Source organism: Podarcis bocagei (genome assembly GCF_964188305.1).
Source record: "Podarcis bocagei genome assembly, chromosome: 3".
Classification (NCBI taxonomy): Eukaryota; Metazoa; Chordata; class Lepidosauria; order Squamata; family Lacertidae; genus Podarcis; species Podarcis bocagei.
In genome coordinates this window covers 91899624-91916242 of record NC_138127.1, presented here as the reverse complement: position 1 = coordinate 91916242, position 16619 = coordinate 91899624, and the positions used below count along the sequence as shown (strand labels likewise).

General features: G+C 50.9%; 1 protein-coding gene across 4 annotated transcripts in view; it reads left to right on the top strand.

The window, feature by feature from the left end:
• The window catches only part of LOC308583955 (phosphofurin acidic cluster sorting protein 2-like), a 191756-nt gene that overhangs the window by 145311 nt on the left and 29826 nt on the right, over nucleotides 1-16619 (top strand). For all 4 annotated transcript variants that reach the window (XM_081188473.1, XM_081188472.1, XM_081188471.1 and 1 more), the window contains exons 3-9: nucleotides 2083-2172; nucleotides 4073-4198; nucleotides 5421-5580; nucleotides 8712-8803; nucleotides 9395-9475; nucleotides 11129-11188; nucleotides 16462-16613. In XM_081188473.1, coding sequence (XP_081044599.1) covers nucleotides 2083-2172; nucleotides 4073-4198; nucleotides 5421-5580; nucleotides 8712-8803; nucleotides 9395-9475; nucleotides 11129-11188; nucleotides 16462-16613 — 761 coding nt within the window. The remainder of the gene's footprint in view (nucleotides 1-2082; nucleotides 2173-4072; nucleotides 4199-5420; nucleotides 5581-8711; nucleotides 8804-9394; nucleotides 9476-11128; nucleotides 11189-16461; nucleotides 16614-16619) is intronic.

Sequence of the window (16619 nt, the reverse complement as noted above, 5' to 3'; positions counted from 1 at the left end):
AAAGGGCATTACCAGCATAACGCCTTGGGAGTCCTGGTGGGCAGTGGGAGAGCTGCCGCAACTCTCCGCCGGCTAATCCATTTCCTTTTCCCCTCCCAAGGTGAGCCAGGTTAATCCTGCTGGAAGTGGAATCTCTCCACTCAGACAGATCTGTGTAATGTTTGCCCCCGAGCCAAGTTAATTCCGCGCGGCTTAATAAGGCGAGGTGGGTGGATAATTTGGCTATGCTCTGCTCTTTCTCTGAACTTCTCACTGGCAGTGGAGCGACCCTCCTTGCAGCATGGAGAAAATCCCCCCAGCTCATTTGAGCAGGGAAATAGGCAATTGCTTTCTTAGCAGTGGCTTGGCTGCCGAGGTGGAGGATCTAAGCGACTCTGCACTTGGGGCAGCCTCGGTTCAGGAATGCCCAGCTTTGGCTTGATAAGTTGTGCTTGCTTTTTCCGGATGAGAACTGGAGGCACACTTCAACCTTAAACACCTGGGAAAGTTTGCTTTTAAGCATGGGTATGAGCATAAGATCGGGACACGGGTGGCGCTGTGAGTTAAACCACAGAGCCTAGGACTTTCCGATCAGAAGGTCGCGGTTCGAATCCCCGCGACGGGGTGAGCTCCCATTGCTCAGTCCCTGCTCCTGCCAACCTAGCAGTTTGAAAGCACATCAAAGTGCAAGTAGCTAAATAGGTACCACTCCGGTTGGAAGGTAAACGGCGTTTCCGTACGCTGCTCTGGTTTGCCAGAAGCGGCTTAGTCATGCTGGCCACATGACCCGGAAGCTGTACGCCAGCTCCCTCGGCCAGTAAAGTGAGATGAGCCCCACAACCCCAGAGTCAGTCACGACTGGACCTAATGGTCAGGGGTCCCTTTACCTTTACCTTTACCTTTACCTTTACCTTTACCTTTACCTTTACCTATGAGTATAGAATTATTCTGACGGCACCACGCTCTGCTTTTCTGTCTATTCATAGCAGAGCACATGATCCTCTGTGCAGTAGATCCCAAGGCTCACCTTCAGCTGAAAGGATCTTGGGTAATAGAGTTAGGGAAGGACTCTACCTGAGACCGTGGAAAACTGCTGCCCATCAGAGTGACCTTTTGCATTTGTTCAAACACAGTAGCAAAGATGAAACCCCAGAGTAATGAGTCCTTTGCAGTTTTGGACTTCATGCATTCAGACATCATATTGCTTACAGCAGTCTTCCTTAACCTAGCACCCTTTGTATGTTTCGGATTAAAACTCCCATCATCAGCCAGGACTGATGGGTGTTATAAGCCTAAACTTACGGAGGGTACCAGGTTGAGAAAGGCTGGCCAACCGATGGCATACTTGTTGCATCCAAAATCTAAAAGAAGACTTGTGACATTAAAGTGTGGAAGCTCTCTTCATTTCCTACAACTTTTGACATTTCTCCCCTTCCTCACAAGCCAAACAGTGGACAGACCTTTCAGCGTGCCTCGTTTAAAACTCAGTAAGACCACCAGGAGCATGTTGAAATCATTGGTTGCAAGGAGGAGGGCTAGTTGACCATGCTCTGGTCTACCACAATTTGTGGATGGCTGAGTGGAAGGACTTGTCTCACAACTTTGGCTCAGATCCAGACCAGCTGGCGGGTGGTGTGCTGTGGGAGAACTGGGTGGTGAAAAAGGACCTGTAGCACTTGCCTGTCTTTGCTTGCATATATGTATTTCTTATTTTTAAAAAGCATGACATAAATGCAAGATATATTGAAATATATAGGTAAAGCTCAATGCAGTCCTTCTGTGGCTCCCTGGGTCATCCTGTGTGAACTCATTCACAGTGAATTTTGCTTGCTGTGTTCATTTATTAGGAGAAAGACTTCTTAAAGCACTTGTACCTAGTTGCTTTTCAGTGACATGCCACCACCCTTTGCCCCTACATCCCCCATTTCCTTTTCTTTAAGGCTCAGATCTCTGGAACTCTTCTTCTGCTTAATACAGACTGCTCTGTTGCTTCACCTTGTGTCATCAAATTCTTAGCGTTGTGTTTTTCCTCCCTTACACAGGCCAGCTGAGGTTGTGATGCGATAATTGACTCTTAACACTTCAATCCGGGTCTTGTTGCAGGGTTCAAAGAGAGTCCTGAGATCCAATGAATATGTTCTGCCCCCTGGAGGCCTGATGGAGACTGACCTGGAACTGACATTTTCGTTGCAGGTAATTTGAACTTTGCTCGCCAGATAGCAGCAAACCGTCCCTCGGCAGGATGATTAAAATCTTTTCCCTGCGTCTCTGGCTTTCTGAACGGACCGTGCATTTGGGAACAGACAGGAAAGAGCTTTAGGAGTTTACTTGAGATTCTGTTGAAGAGGCTTTCTCTTGCACACGTAGGGTATGATTGCTATTCTGACAGCAGCCCTGGACATGTTTACCCCCCGGAAGCCAGTTCTGCTGTGTTCAGTGGGGCTTGCTTCCTAGCAAATGTGTTTAGGATGGCAGCCAAAGGCTCCTTTCATATCAGCCATTCGTGAGAGTCTGCCTGCCCCAACCTGGTGTCCCCCAGCATGGCCTAGAGTATGGGAGCCAGTGTGGTGTAGTGGTTAAGAGCGGTGGACTCGTAATCTGGTGAACCGGGTTCGCGTCTCCGCTCCTCCACATGCAGCTGCTGCGTGACCTTGGGCTAGTCCCACTTCTCTGAAGTCTCTCAGCCTCACTCACCTCACAGAGTGTTTGTAGTGGGGGAAGAGGGGAAAGGAAAATGTTAGCCGCTTTGAGACTCCTTAGGGTAGTGATAAAGCGGGATATCAAATCCAAACTCCTCTTCTTCCTAGAGGGAGGGATAATGGGAGCTAAGATCTAGTGAACATATGGAGCGACACCAGAATGGGGAAGGTTGGGCTAGGCCGAGTGAACTGCTAGCCATGGTGTAGTAGTAGTAATAATAATAATAATAATAATAATAATAATAATAATAATAATAATTTATTTATTTATTTATTTATTTATTTATTTATTTATTTATACCCCGCCCATCCGACTGGGTTTCCCCAGTGTTGAGGAGATGCATGGAAGAAAACATGGAGAGCATTTGAGAGATCAAGCTTGTTTCTTTTTGAGTTCTCTGCTGGGTTCTTATTTATTATTTACTTACTACTCCTACTCCTACTACGTTTATATCCCACCTGCCCTTCAGGGAGCTCAAGATGGTGTATATGGATCTTCCTTTTTATATTTTATCCTTGTAACAACTCGGTGAGGGTGGCTGAGAGACTGTGGCCGGACCAAGGCCATCTGATGAGCTGCATGGCTTAGTGGGGATTTGAACCCTAGCACTACCCTACTTATGGAATGCTCTCCATAGGTAGGCATGACTGGTACCATAACTGGCTACTTTTAGGTGCCAGGCCAAAAAACATTTATTTTCAGCCGGGCTTATGACTTTCGCTTGGAGAGTTTTAGATGATGTGGCCTCTTCAGTGGGTGGGATGTTTTAGGCCGTCTTCTGCGTGTGTGAATGTTATAGCTTTTGTTTCATTTTCATTTTATGTTGGTTTAATTTTTTTTGTATTACAATGTAAGTTGCTTTGCATTTACTTCTTGCAAATGGAAGAAAAAGTGGCTAATAATTGTAATTAATCATCATCATCTTCTTCACCCTAACCCAGGGGTTGGCAACGTTTTTTGAGGCCACTCCCCGGCAGACCTCTTGGTGGGCCAGACCTATTTCTGGTGCTCTTCTGGGTTGGAAGAGTGCTGGAAAAATCGTGTGCACACGGGCGCTCCTCCGTTCTGGAAGTGCACCAGAAATAGCATGTACACACGTGTACGGGCGCTCCTCTGGGTGAGGACCGCCCGTGTGCATGCACACAGGCTATATCCGGCGCTCTTCCGACCCGGAAGTTGGTCCCCGCAGTGAGGAAAAAATGGTGCTGCGGGGGGAAAAGAACACGGAATCCCCACGCCGATCTACGGAACATCCATGGGCCGGTTCCATGAAGCTCACGGGCAAGAACCGGCCCATGGGCCTTAGGTTTTCGACCTCTGCCCGAACCGCTACACTGAACGGGCACCTCAAAACCAGCATATTATCTGAATCTGTCTCCTCCTCTCCCTGTAGTACCCACACTTCCTGAAACGTGATGGCAACAAGCTCCAAATCATGCTCCAGCGCAGAAAGAGGTACAAGAACCGCACTATTTTGGGCTACAAGACCCTGGCAGTGGGCATCATCAACATGGCTGAGGTAAGGGAAGCAGCAAGGTGGGCAATTATGTGGGCATCCCATGCCTTTAACCATCTCTGAGCAATGGGCTCTTGGTGGTGCCAGAGCTGATGGGAAGCAGAAGAGGCACCAGGGCACCTTCTCAAGATCTTTGCAGGTTGTGCTTCTTGTACGTGGGAGGGGACTGGTCTGTCCCAGAAGCCTCCTCCTGTGCAATGGAGTAGAATTGCAGCCCCTCCTCTAGGTAGATCCTGTATATGGAGCTCCTCTTCCACATGAAGGCCCAGATGTTGCTGAGCTGCAGTTCCCATCAGCCCCAGCAAGGAAAGCCATTGGCAAGGGATGGTGGGAGTTGCTTGCTTGCTTTTGCTGATGTTATTCATTGAATTTGCCGGTCGCTGTTTTCACGGAGGGAACCAAAGCGAGTTACCTTAAAGTCCATTAGGAATTTCCAATAAAAAACCCTAAAGGCACAGCTGTATAGAAAAAAAGGCAGAGCTTACAGGTCCCACCCCACTAAAAGAGGGCACAGTTTCACCCTTCAAAATAAGGGCCGGAAGCCTGGGTAAAGTGAAAAGTCTTTGCCTGGCGCCTAAATATAAATGGAATGGATGGGGTGTGCCAGGTGTGCCTTCCTGAGGAGAGCATTCCACATCTAGGGGGCCACCACTGGAAAGGCCCAATCTCATGTTGCCAACTTCTGAGCATGGAGGGGACACATTAAGGAGTGTCTCAAGATAATGATCATAAATTGTAGAGTTGGAAGGGACCACAGGATTCTTCTAGTCCGACCCGATGCAGTGCTGGAATATTTCATCCAACATGGGGCTCAAACCCACAACCCTGAGATTAAGAGTCTCATGTTGAGAGCCTCTAATTGCAGGGTCCAGGTGGGTTCCTGTGGGGAGAAGTGATATCTTTTAAGGCCCTGAGTTTCTAATCTGCATATGGCGTTATAGGCGGAAACTAGCATTTTGAATTAAGCCTGGAAACTAATTCGTACCCAGCACAGTCATGCCAAAAGTGGTGTTCTTTGTTCAGACAGTCCTGCTGTGATCAACATTCTGCTTGTTGAATTCTGCATCAGCTGCAGTTTCCAAGCCATCTTCAAAGGCAGCCCAATGTAGAACACATTTCTCTACACGGAGCCCCAATACATGTTATTCTGCCTCCCTATGGCAGGTCACTGGCCTGCTCCAGAGGCTTCCTCCTGTGTGCTGAGTATCATTGATCCCTTATTCAGGTCATGCAGCACCCAACAGATGGAGGGCAGCTCCTGGGCCTCCACAGCAACATCAAGGATGTGAGCATCCGAGTGGCCGAAATCAGCATCTACTCTCTCTCTAGCCAGCCCATTGATCACGAGGATGGAAACGTCCCCTCTGGCCCCAAAATCAAAGCTGGTAATGTGTTACTTATTTTTATTTTATTTTATTTATAAATTTTATTTTTCGGTTTTTCAAAAGAAATTTACAGACATGCAAATAACAAAAACACAAATCGCATATACAGTGGTACCCCGCAAGACGAATGCCTCGCAAGACGGAAAACCCGCAAGACGAAAGGGTTTTCTGTTTTGGAGGCGCTTCGCAAGACGAATTTCCCTATGGGCTTGCATCGCAAGACGAAAGCCCATAGGGAAATGCTGGCGGTCGGGAGCAAAGACTTTCGCCCACAGCCGGCCTTCAGAAGAGGACCTCTTCTGAAGGCCGGCGGGGGGCAAAAGTCTTTGCTCCCCCCCGCCTGCCTTCCCCCCACCTGCCCCGGGCGATCTTAAAATGCTGGCGGGCGGGAGCGAAGCGTTCGCTGCCGACCCCTAGCATTTTAAAATCTCCAAGGGACAGCAGAGAAGTCTCTGTCCCGGGGAGGTTTTAAAATGCTGGGGGTCGGGAGCGTTCGCTGCCGACCCCCAGCATTTTAAAACGCTGTTCCGAAGCGGGGGGCGGGAACATCTGCCCCAGCCGCCCCACTTCGGAACGATGTTCCGAAGGGGGGAGGGGGGGCGGGAACAGCTGCCCCAGCCGCCCCACTTCGGAACGATGTTCCGAAGGGGGGAGGGGGGGCGGGAACAGCTGCCCCAGCCGCCCCACTTCGGAACGATGTTCCGAAGGGGGGAGGTGGGGCGGGAACAGCTGCCCCATCCGCCCCACTTCGGAACGCTGTTCCGAAGTGGTGAGGTGGGGCGGGAACAGCTGCCCCATCCGCCCCACTTCGGAACGATGTTCCGAAGGGGGGAGGGCTGGCGGGAACAGCTGCCCCACCTCCCCCCTTCGGAACGATGTTCCGAAGGGGGGAGGTGGGGCGGGAACAGCTGCCCCAGCCGCCCCACTTCGGAACGATGTTCCGAAGGGGGGAGGTGGGGCGGGAACAGCTGCCCCAGCCGCCCCACTTCGGAACGATGTTCCGAAGGGGGGAGGTGGGGCGGGAACAGCTGCCCCATCCGCCCCACTTCGGAACGCTGTTCCGAAGTGGTGAGGTGGGGCGGGAACAGCTGCCCCATCCGCCCCACTTCGGAACGATGTTCCGAAGGGGGGAGGTGGGGCGGGAACAGCTGCCCCAGCCGCCCCACTTCGGAACGATGTTCCGAAGGGGGGAGGTGGGGCGGGAACAGCTGCCCCATCCGCCCCACTTCGGAACGCTGTTCCGAAGTGGTGAGGTGGGGCGGGAACAGCTGCCCCATCCGCCCCACTTCGGAACGATGTTCCGAAGGGGGGAGGTGGGGCGGGAACAGCTGCCCCAGCCGCCCCACTTCGGAACGATGTTCCGAAGGGGGGAGGTGGGGCGGGAACAGCTGCCCCAGCCGCCCCACTTCGGAACGATGTTCCGAAGGGGGGAGGTGGGGCGGGAACAGCTGCCCCATCCGCCCCACTTCGGAACGCTGTTCCGAAGTGGTGAGGTGGGGCGGGAACAGCTGCCCCATCCGCCCCACTTCGGAACGATGTTCCGAAGGGGGGAGGTGGGGCGGGAACAGCTGCCCCAGCCGCCCCACTTCGGAACGATGTTCCGAAGGGGGGAGGTGGGGCGGGAACAGCTGCCCCATCCGCCCCACTTCGGAACGATGTTCCGAAGGGGGGAGGTGGGGCGGGAACAGCTGCCCCATCCGCCCCACTTCGGAACGATGTTCCGAAGGGGGGAGGTGGGGCGGGAACAGCTGCCCCATCCGCCCCACTTCGGAACGATGTTCCGAAGGGGGGAGGTGGGGCGGGAACAGCTGCCCCAGCCGCCCCACTTCGGAACGCTGTTCCGAAGTGGGGAGGTGGGGCGGGAACAGCTGCCCCATCCGCCCCACTTCGGAACGATGTTCCGAAGGGGGGAGGGGGGCGGGAACAGCTGCCCCAGCCGCCCCACTTCGGAACGATGTTCCGAAGGGGGGAGGGGGGCGGGAACAGCTGCCCCAGCTGCCGGGCTTCGTAGCGCTGCTGCGAAGCCGGGCGGGGGGGTGGGAACACCTTCTGAAGGCGGGCAGGGGGCGAAAGTCTTTGTCCCCCCTGCCTGCCTTCCCAGGGGCTTTTAAATCGCCCCGGACAGCGGAGAAGTCCTCCGCTGTCCGGGGCGATTTTAAAATGCCGCCCGCCAGCATTTTAAGATCCCCCGGACAGCGGATCTCCTCCGCTGTCCCAGGGTTTTTTAAAATGCTGGGGGTGGGAAGAAAAGCCCTTGTCCCCCCCCCCCAGCCTTCAGAAGAGGTCCGGGGACAGACTGTCCCCGGACCTGGCCTGAAGGTGGTTTCCCTAGGAACGCATTAATTGATTTTCAATGCATTCCTATGGGAAACCGTGCATCGCAAGACGAAAAACCCGCAAGACGAAGAGAATTGCGGAACGAATTAATTTCGTCTTGCGAGGCACCACTGTATTTGACTCCCCCACCCCACTTTGGTGGTTTTTTTGAAATTTTAATTTTCATGCTGCATTTTCCACATTACTCCATCTTTATTTTTTAGTTTCTCATAATCTAACTGCTAGTTTTACGTTAGTCCTGCTAATGAGCTTATTTGTATACATGAGTTTTTCAAATATACCACAAAATTTCCCCAATCTTTAATAATTTCTTCTTCTTGGTTTCTTATTACACCCATTAATCTTGCCATTTCGGCATAATCCATTAATTCTATTGTCTAACTATCCCTAAAAGAAAAGCTTCAGGGTTGTTGTTTTTTGTTAAAAGTTATTGCAAATATAGTAATGTATTCCTTAAACCTAAAGCTTTTCTGAGTCTAGTACCTGGTACCTAGGTTCTCATCCAACTCTCATCTTTCTCTTCACTGACTTTCTATCCTGTGATATGTCTTTTCCTACATCCATCCAGAATAGCTTTGTTTCCTAAACATGTCCTCTGTTCTTTCACTCTGCTTGTGCCACACCTCTTCCAGAATCCTTACAGTGGCTCCCTGCCATCAGTGACAGATTCCTAGGCCTTAATGGCAAACTCAGTGGCTCCATTCCATGTTTTCCTCTATTCCCCCAGACTCCCTTCCTTTCCCTTTGCTGGCTCAGTGCACTTTGGCCATGGTCTCTGCCTTTTCCCGTTCCAGATCGCTCTCCAGATATTGACAACTACTCTGAAGAAGAGGACGACAGCTTTTCCTCCGAGCAGGAAGCCAGCGATGATGCTGTGCAAGGCCAGGTAGCTACCGACCAACCAGCCTGCTGTCTGTCTGTCTGTCTATTCGGGTCTCACCTTCCCTCTATGACAGCGGTAGCCAATGTGGTGCCTTTCAGGTGTTGCTGGACTAGAACTCCCACCATTCCTAACCATTGGCTGTGCTGGTTGGGGCTGATGGGAGTTGGAGTCCCAGCCACGAAGGCAGCACATTGACTTCTGCTGTTCTCCCCCTGTTGCCTTCAAAGTTATGCTGCTGCTTTAGCAGCTCACCCGTATCCAATCTCTGAGCAGTATTGCCATCAGTTACGTACAGTGGTTTTGCTCACCCTGAAAATGGTATTTCCATCCTGAGGGCCACAGTCCCTTCTGGGCAACTTTTCGAGGGCCACATGGCAGGTATGGGCAACAAATTCTGCCTTTCTACAGCAAGCTAGTTTCTACTTTCTCCTCCATTCAGACCAGCCAAAGTCTTAATCAAGTTCAGGGACACATTCTGCCCAGTGCGAAATAAGGCCAGTGAGGGGAGCTGCCTGGTGCATCTCTGAGGGCCACGTGGAGAGGGGTGGAACTTCACATTCTTCTGTTTCCATGCTGCCATCTCTCCCTTCTCAGGATTTATATGATGAAGAGGATGAAGTGAGGAAGCCGAAGAAAGCCAGGCGGAAAATGATCAGAACCACATCGATGACCAGAGTAAAGACAACCTTCCTTGCCTTTCCAAAGGGGAGTTTGTGGGGGTTGGAGTTTTTATTTTATTTTATTTTATTCCCAGCGCAACAGACTAGATGCGGGAGGCTCTCCGATCCTCCCCAGCAGGTGGCGCCATAGAGGATAGCGCTCAGGCTAGAGTCTGTTTGACCAGAAGTTGAACTCGTTGGTATGCTGGAGAAGTTCATCTCCAGTTATTTCCCCCCAAATTAGCAGGAGCCGAGTAAATTGTGCAAAATAAGCAAATGTGCTTAATCTGCGTAATAGACAAGCTGCGTAACTCATTGATCCCATATAACAGTCTTCTCCGCTGATGCCCTCTGGATAGTGTTGGGCTACAGTTCCCATCATCCCTAAGCGTTGGCCATGCTGGCTGGGGCTGAATGGGAGATGGAGTCCCACAATATCTGGAAGGCCACAGATTCCCCACCCATGCTCTTAGCACATGCCTTTGTGTGGCAGCTGCTTTTCAGCAACCCGGCACCTTCAAGCCATCCATGCATGCAAACCCCCATCCACTGTTGATTCCTGACCTCCACATCCCTCCATCCAAATGGCCGTCTACATGGCAGGCTTCCCGTGCGCCTGCTTACGCGCAGCACTTAGGGGCACACGAGTCAGCTGCCACATTGATTTGCTTTTAGATGTGGCTGAAAGGGCTGCTTGTCAGCGGAGTGGCAGCTCTGTCAGGGCTGGGGCAGTAATGGGTCTTGACATTTTCCCACCCAAAGCCTGTATTCTGGCCTCGCAGATTCCAAGTCCTCTGAGCAAAGACCATGGCTGCTCCCACGTTCTGTTCAGTGCTCAGATGATTTATTAAGTAGTTGTACGTTGTGTTCTTGTCGTTGGCCGTAGTTCAGCGGTAGAGCATCTTCTTTTCATGCAGAAGGTGCTATGTTTAATCCAGGTAGGGTGCAGAGAGACCCCTGTCCGAAATCTGGAGAGTCGATGCTACTGCTCAGTGCAGACAAAACTGACCTAGATGGACCCAGTGGTCTGACTCAGTATAAAACAACTTCCAGTGTCCCTGGGAGGCTGGAGGAAAGGTAGTGTTGATAATAGGCAGTGCAAGAGAACTGGCCCATAAGCCGCTGTGGGGATTGGGGTGCTGTCAGCACCCATGGCAAGAGCCCTGAGTGGAGGTGGCAGTGATAAGTACAGTGGTACCTCAGGTTGCATACGCTTCAGGTTACATACACTTCAGCTTACAGACTCCGCTAACCAAGAAATAGTGCTTCAGGTTAAGAACTTTGCTTCAGGATGAGAACAGAAATCATGCTCCGGCGGCGCAGCAGCAGCAGGAGGCCCCATTAGCTAATGTGGTGCTTCAGGTTAAGAACAGTTTCAGGTTAAGAACGGACCTCTGGAACGAATTAAGTACTTAACCTGAGGTACCACTGTACTGGGCAGGGGGTGGTTGGTGCCGAGGGGGCAGCCTGCCCGGCAATACCTGGAGCTGGGCCTTCTTAGGGTTTTCGCCCCTATCATTATTATTTTGGCTAGTGCGTTTTGCCTTCAGGAAAACTTTTAAAAAACCAGCGAGGCATGTTTCTGTAGCCAGGGTAGGTGGGAAGTGAGAAGCCTCTAGCACTGTGATTGAAATGTTTACTCCCATCCCCAACTTCCTTCTCATTTTAGCAACCAAACTTCAAGCAGAAATTTGTTGCCTTGCTGAAGAGGTTTAAAGTGACGGACGAGGTAAGAAGCTGTGAGTCTGTCCCTGTCAGGCGTGTGGCCAGCCGGCTTTCTCTCTTCTGCCCTCCTCTTCCTCTCCCCCCCCCCCACATAGGTTCCTGTTTGCAGGAGCAAGACAACACCTGTCTCTTGGGCAGCTGGCACCCTGTGAGCAGGACCCTGCTGAGGAAGGCCTAGCTAGCTCAGGGGTGGAACATTTGCTTAGAGCGCAGAAGGTCCCTGGTTCGTTCCCCATCATCTCCAGGGAGGACTAGCAAAGACTCCCTGTCTGAAACCTGGGAGAGCGGCTGCCGACCAGTGCAGGTGCTGCTCAGCTAGTTGGTCCCATTGTCTGACTCGGTATTAGACAGCTTCATTGTCTACGGTGGACTTCATGCCTGTAAGAAGGTGTGGAGAACTGCAGACATCCCCCCCCCCTTACACGGGGGTTACATTCCGGGGGCCCTGCGCACATAAGTGAAATCGTGTAGGGAGCATCCTCTATAAAACACCCTTTAAACGCCCTCTCTGCCGCTCTCTCTTCAACCCCTGCCAAAAACACTGCATCCCCAAATAGCCACAACTAGAATTGGCGCTCCAGGACTGGCTGGCACGGGAAAGTGGCTGCTTCTGCGCCACTACACGGATCAGCTGTTAGGCGGGGAGGCTGAACAGAGTAAACAAAGTCCCGCTGCACCTCCGGTCTCTTCGGAGATTCCCCTGCCCTCACTGACGTCTTTCTTCAGGCTCCGGGGAGGGTCTCCTTGTGAGCCACGAAGACGCTCGGGCTCTCCCTCTCTCCCGCCATTTCCGGGTTTGAATTGGATTATTTAATTATTTCCTGGCGCCGCGCACGAGTCGATTAGTGCGTTAAGTTGGGGGGAGGGACGACGCCTATAGCTGGAATGGGAAAGGAGGAGCTGCATGGGGTGGTCTCCCAGCAGACCTGACACAGACTACTCTGCTTGCCTAATTTAACCCTTGCTGCAGACAGATGAATGGCCACTGCCAGGAGACTGTGGAGGGTGAAGAATAATAATAATAGTTTGTTATTTATACTCTGCCCATCTGGCTCGGTTCCCCCAGCCATTCTGGGCAGCTTCCAACAGAATATTAAAAACACGATAAAACATCAAACATTAAAAAATTTCCCTAAACAGGGCTGCCTTCAGATGTCTTCTAAAAGTCAGATAGTTGTTTATTTCCTTGACATCTGATGGGAGGGCGTTCCACAGGGAGGGTTCCACCACCGAGAAGGCCCTCTGCCTGGTTCACTGTAACCTCACTTCTCACAGAGAGGGGACCGCCAGAAGGCCCTTGGTGCTTGACCTCAGTGTTCAGGCTGAACGATGAAGGTGGAGACGTTCCTTCAGGTATACCAAGGGCAGCTGGTTTCTTGCAGAGGCGAGAGAATGGCCTGCTTCCCTTCTCCGCAGCCTGATGGCAGATCGCTTGCTTTGAGTACAGAAGGTGCAGTCTTCCAGCACCAGCAGTAGAAAAGAATCTCTGGCAGCCAAGTTTGGGGTGGCTTCTTCTGGAAGGACCTCTGCATTGCACAGCGGACTGGCCTTTGGCAACCTGATGCCCTCCCAATGTTTTGGATGGCAACTCCCGCCAGCCCCAGCCACCACTGGGAGTTGTAGTTGAGAACATCTGGGAGCTCAGGCTGGCAAAGGCTGCAGAAGATAATCCTGGACTAGGTGGGCCATTAACCCAGTATAAATCCACTTTGCACCGTATTTTTCGCTCTATAGGACGCACTTTTTCCCCTTCAAAAATGAAGGGGAAATGTGTGTGCGTCCTATGGAGCGAAGACGCCATAGCTCCGCGACCCTCTCCCGGCTGGAGAAGTGACGCGCGACTATGGCAGGAGCCTCTCCGCTGCGCCTTTCCGCTGCTCCCTGACCTGCTCTTTGGGGCTGGTGGTGGGCTTCCCCCCGCCAGCCCCAAAGAGCAGGTCGAAAGGAACCTGAAGCCTGGAGAGCGAGAGGGGTCAGTGCACACCGACCCCTCTCGCTCTCCAGGCTTCCAAGGTAGCCGCCTGAACGGCACCTTGTTTTAGAGCGGGAAAACAAGAGGGGGAAAGTTCTCCCCCTCTCTGTGCAGCGCCTCCTGCCGCTTCACTGAAGGGGCGCTGGGCAGAGAGGGGGAGAATTTTTTTTTCTTGTTCTCCCCCCTCTAAAACAAAGTGCGTCCTATTGTCCGGTGCGTCCAATGGTGCGAAAAATACGGTATATTCATAGCTGAAGTACAGATGGGATTTACACTAGGACAAGAAAGATCAGAACCCCTCACCCCATGCTTGGTGCATGAGAAGTAGGTTAACTCTGCTTCCTCCTCCCACTCTGGCAGCATACAAATGCCTGTTATTTCTTGCTTGCTTCCCACCCCCTCAACCTTGCTAGATCCCCTTAAACAAAAAACAAAACAAAAACCATTTCAATCCGTCCTTACTTAGCATTCACAGCTTTCATCATTAGTAATATCCGCAAATGCCATTAACATGCTGTTTTAATGCCATCTTCTATGAACAAAAGGGGCGGGGGGGGGGATGAAATTAAAAATCCTGCAGATATATTGCCCCTTTACAGTATTATTTATTTATCCTTTCGGCCTTGGTTAATTGGCTGGCTTCAGGTCACCAAAATGTCATCATTAAGGGTTTCCAAGCAGGTCTTAGCAGATAATGTTCGGACGGGCAGAGGGGGCACAGCACACACACACACCCCTCACCAGGTTTCATCTGTTTGATTGCATGAGATTGATAAGAAGTATATGTTATGGCCACAACTAGAGAGAAAGGGGAGATTGGTGGGTGATGTTGTCTGGTACCAAACAGCTGAAAAATGCTCTATCTGTGGTCAGAGTGTGTGCATTTTGATACTGCAGGGGAGCAAAAAGGGATTTCCCCCCGTCCCCGCAAATTCATTAGATTATTGTTTGATTTTTGCCTGGTGTTGCAGAGTGCACTCCAAACTCCACTGGCTTTAGAAACCTTGGCAGACCACAATGCTGCAGGCATGTGCTTTCTACTTCTCTTAATTTCCCCCCTGTGGCCTGGTTCGAGCTTGAACTATTTATTTGTTTCATCCAGGATATTTCTCCCAGAGCAGCTTACAATAAATCATTTGAAATGAGACACTCCTGACTAGCAGGCTGACCATCTAAAAAAGACACAGCACTAAAGGGAAAAGGAGCAGGGAGGGTGGAAGAAGAAAGCAAACTCACTTTTAAAGTTAAATAGTCTTAACAATGACCAACTGGTGTTGTTGTTGTGTTTTTGGTGTGTGTGTGTGTGTGTGTGTGTGTGTGTGTGTGTGTGTGTGTTACATGATGCACTTCTGCCTTAGAAGGGTAAATAAAGGTGTTTCAGAAGGGAGAATTAAAAAAAATAATAAAGCTGCCTGGGGAGTAAAAAAGCTTGTTCAAAGGGGGGGCGGTGTGGAAGTGACTAGGAGAATCAATTGTTTCTGTAGCTATACACAGAGCTGTTTGTCTTCTCAAAACTCCCAGTGTGGATAATTTCGTGTGGAATCTGATGCCTGGCACAGAATCTGGTAATTGGATTTTTTTGAAAAGACTTTTTTTTAATTGAAGCACAAGTATATGCATTCCGAGATGGAAAAGCAAATAACAGAAAACAAACGTGGATAAGACAGCTTATAACAAATATAAATTGCCACAGCCCAGAAGACCTATAAAGAGGATTACTTTCATGAGTTGGGCAAGTGTACCTTTCAAATTAGATGATGGAAGATGAATCCCCAGCACCCCTTTGTTGGTGTCAGACAGGTGGGGAGCAGGGGCAGAGCTGGGTCTCCAGCACCCGGAGCGGCACACATGCCGTGCACCCGGGGGCGGGGCCAATCTGCCCAAGGGGCGGGGCAATCCACCCACAGGGCCGATTGGTGCGACTACACAATCCTCCTCGGGGGCGGATCTTGATGCAGCGCTGCCATCCTCCCCTACAGCAAGGAAGGAGGAGAGCCGCAGCTTTGCTGCTCACCAGGCTTGGAGTCGTCACGGGTAGGGGGCCTGTGCTGAATGTCACCCCCCTTCAGGATGACACCCGGGGCGCCCCACACACCCCGCACCCCCTTCCTACGCCCCTGGTGGGGAGCGGCTTTCACTCCAAGGGCCACGTAAACTTATAAGGAAGCTTTTGGGGGCCAGCAGTGAGTGTGGCCAGACAGAGTCATTGGCAGAATACAGGCGATGGCTCTAACCTTGGCACAATAGGCCACATATTCCATCCACTCAGAAATCAGAGGTTTTCACATCCACACCCACAAGACCCGCATCTCTTCCTCTTCCTGCCAGGCAAGCAAGGAGGCATCCTCTGAATTCAAAGACACATTCCCAGTTAGGCAAAAACCTCCTGATGAGACTGTGGGGAAGGGCCAGGGTTTATTGGAGGGGGGGGGGTCCTATGAAGGAAATGTGACTCCAAGCGCCAGATAGAGAGGCCTAGAGCGCTTCATTCATGCCTGAGGCCTAAGGTTCCACACACCCCGATAAAATAGATTGAGGAAAATGACAGTCACATCCACACCACACATTTGAAGCACTTTTATACCGCTTTAGCAGTCAGGTCTCTCCCCCCTAAATTCCAGCAACTGGTTTTTTTTAAGGGTGCTGGGAACTGTAGTTCTATGGGGTCAGCACCCTTGACAAACAACAATTCTCAAGATTCCTTTGGGGAATCCCTGGCTGTTAAAGTGATATCAGAGTGCTTTAATATTTTTAAATGTCACTGTTGGCTTTTAAATTTTGTTGCATAGCGCACAACACAGGTTACAAATGCAAAAACAACAGAACTACCATAGCATAAAGGGGCACATCAGTTGCACAGAGAAGTGTCACATCCAGACGTAAAGACCAGTTCGAGAATCTGTAGGGACAATTTAATCAAGAATATGTCTTGGAAATAGCTCCAGCTAAGAGGTGTTCCCCCCCCCCTCCAGTAGTTGGGGGTATTTTGCCTCCCTGCCTAGCTGTGTAACACAAAAAGGGATTCCATGTGCCTTAAAATTTGTCACATGCAGGGTTTTTTTAAAAAAAAAAATAAGAAATTTTCCTATATTTCATGCTACAAATATAATAAATAGAGTATGCTAGAAAATCTGTAATTTTCAACCTTTTCTGAATGGATTACAACACTTGGTGACTTAATTTTTTAATTTTTGGTCTTGGAAAGACGGGGTTACAAGTGGTGAAATTCATTTTCAAAATGGTCTTGTGGTGAACGTGAGAGTATACCCACCCCCACACCCCACTGTGTGTTTTGGGTTCTGCAGGTTCTGGATTCTGACCCAGTGGATCAGACGCAGGAGGTGGAAGAGGACCTGGGTCTGCTCTACGACAGCCTCGAGGAATGCAACAACAGTGACAGCGGCCCCGAGATAGAGGATAACGAAAGCGTCCACAGCACTCCAAAGCCCACCCTGAGGTAAGA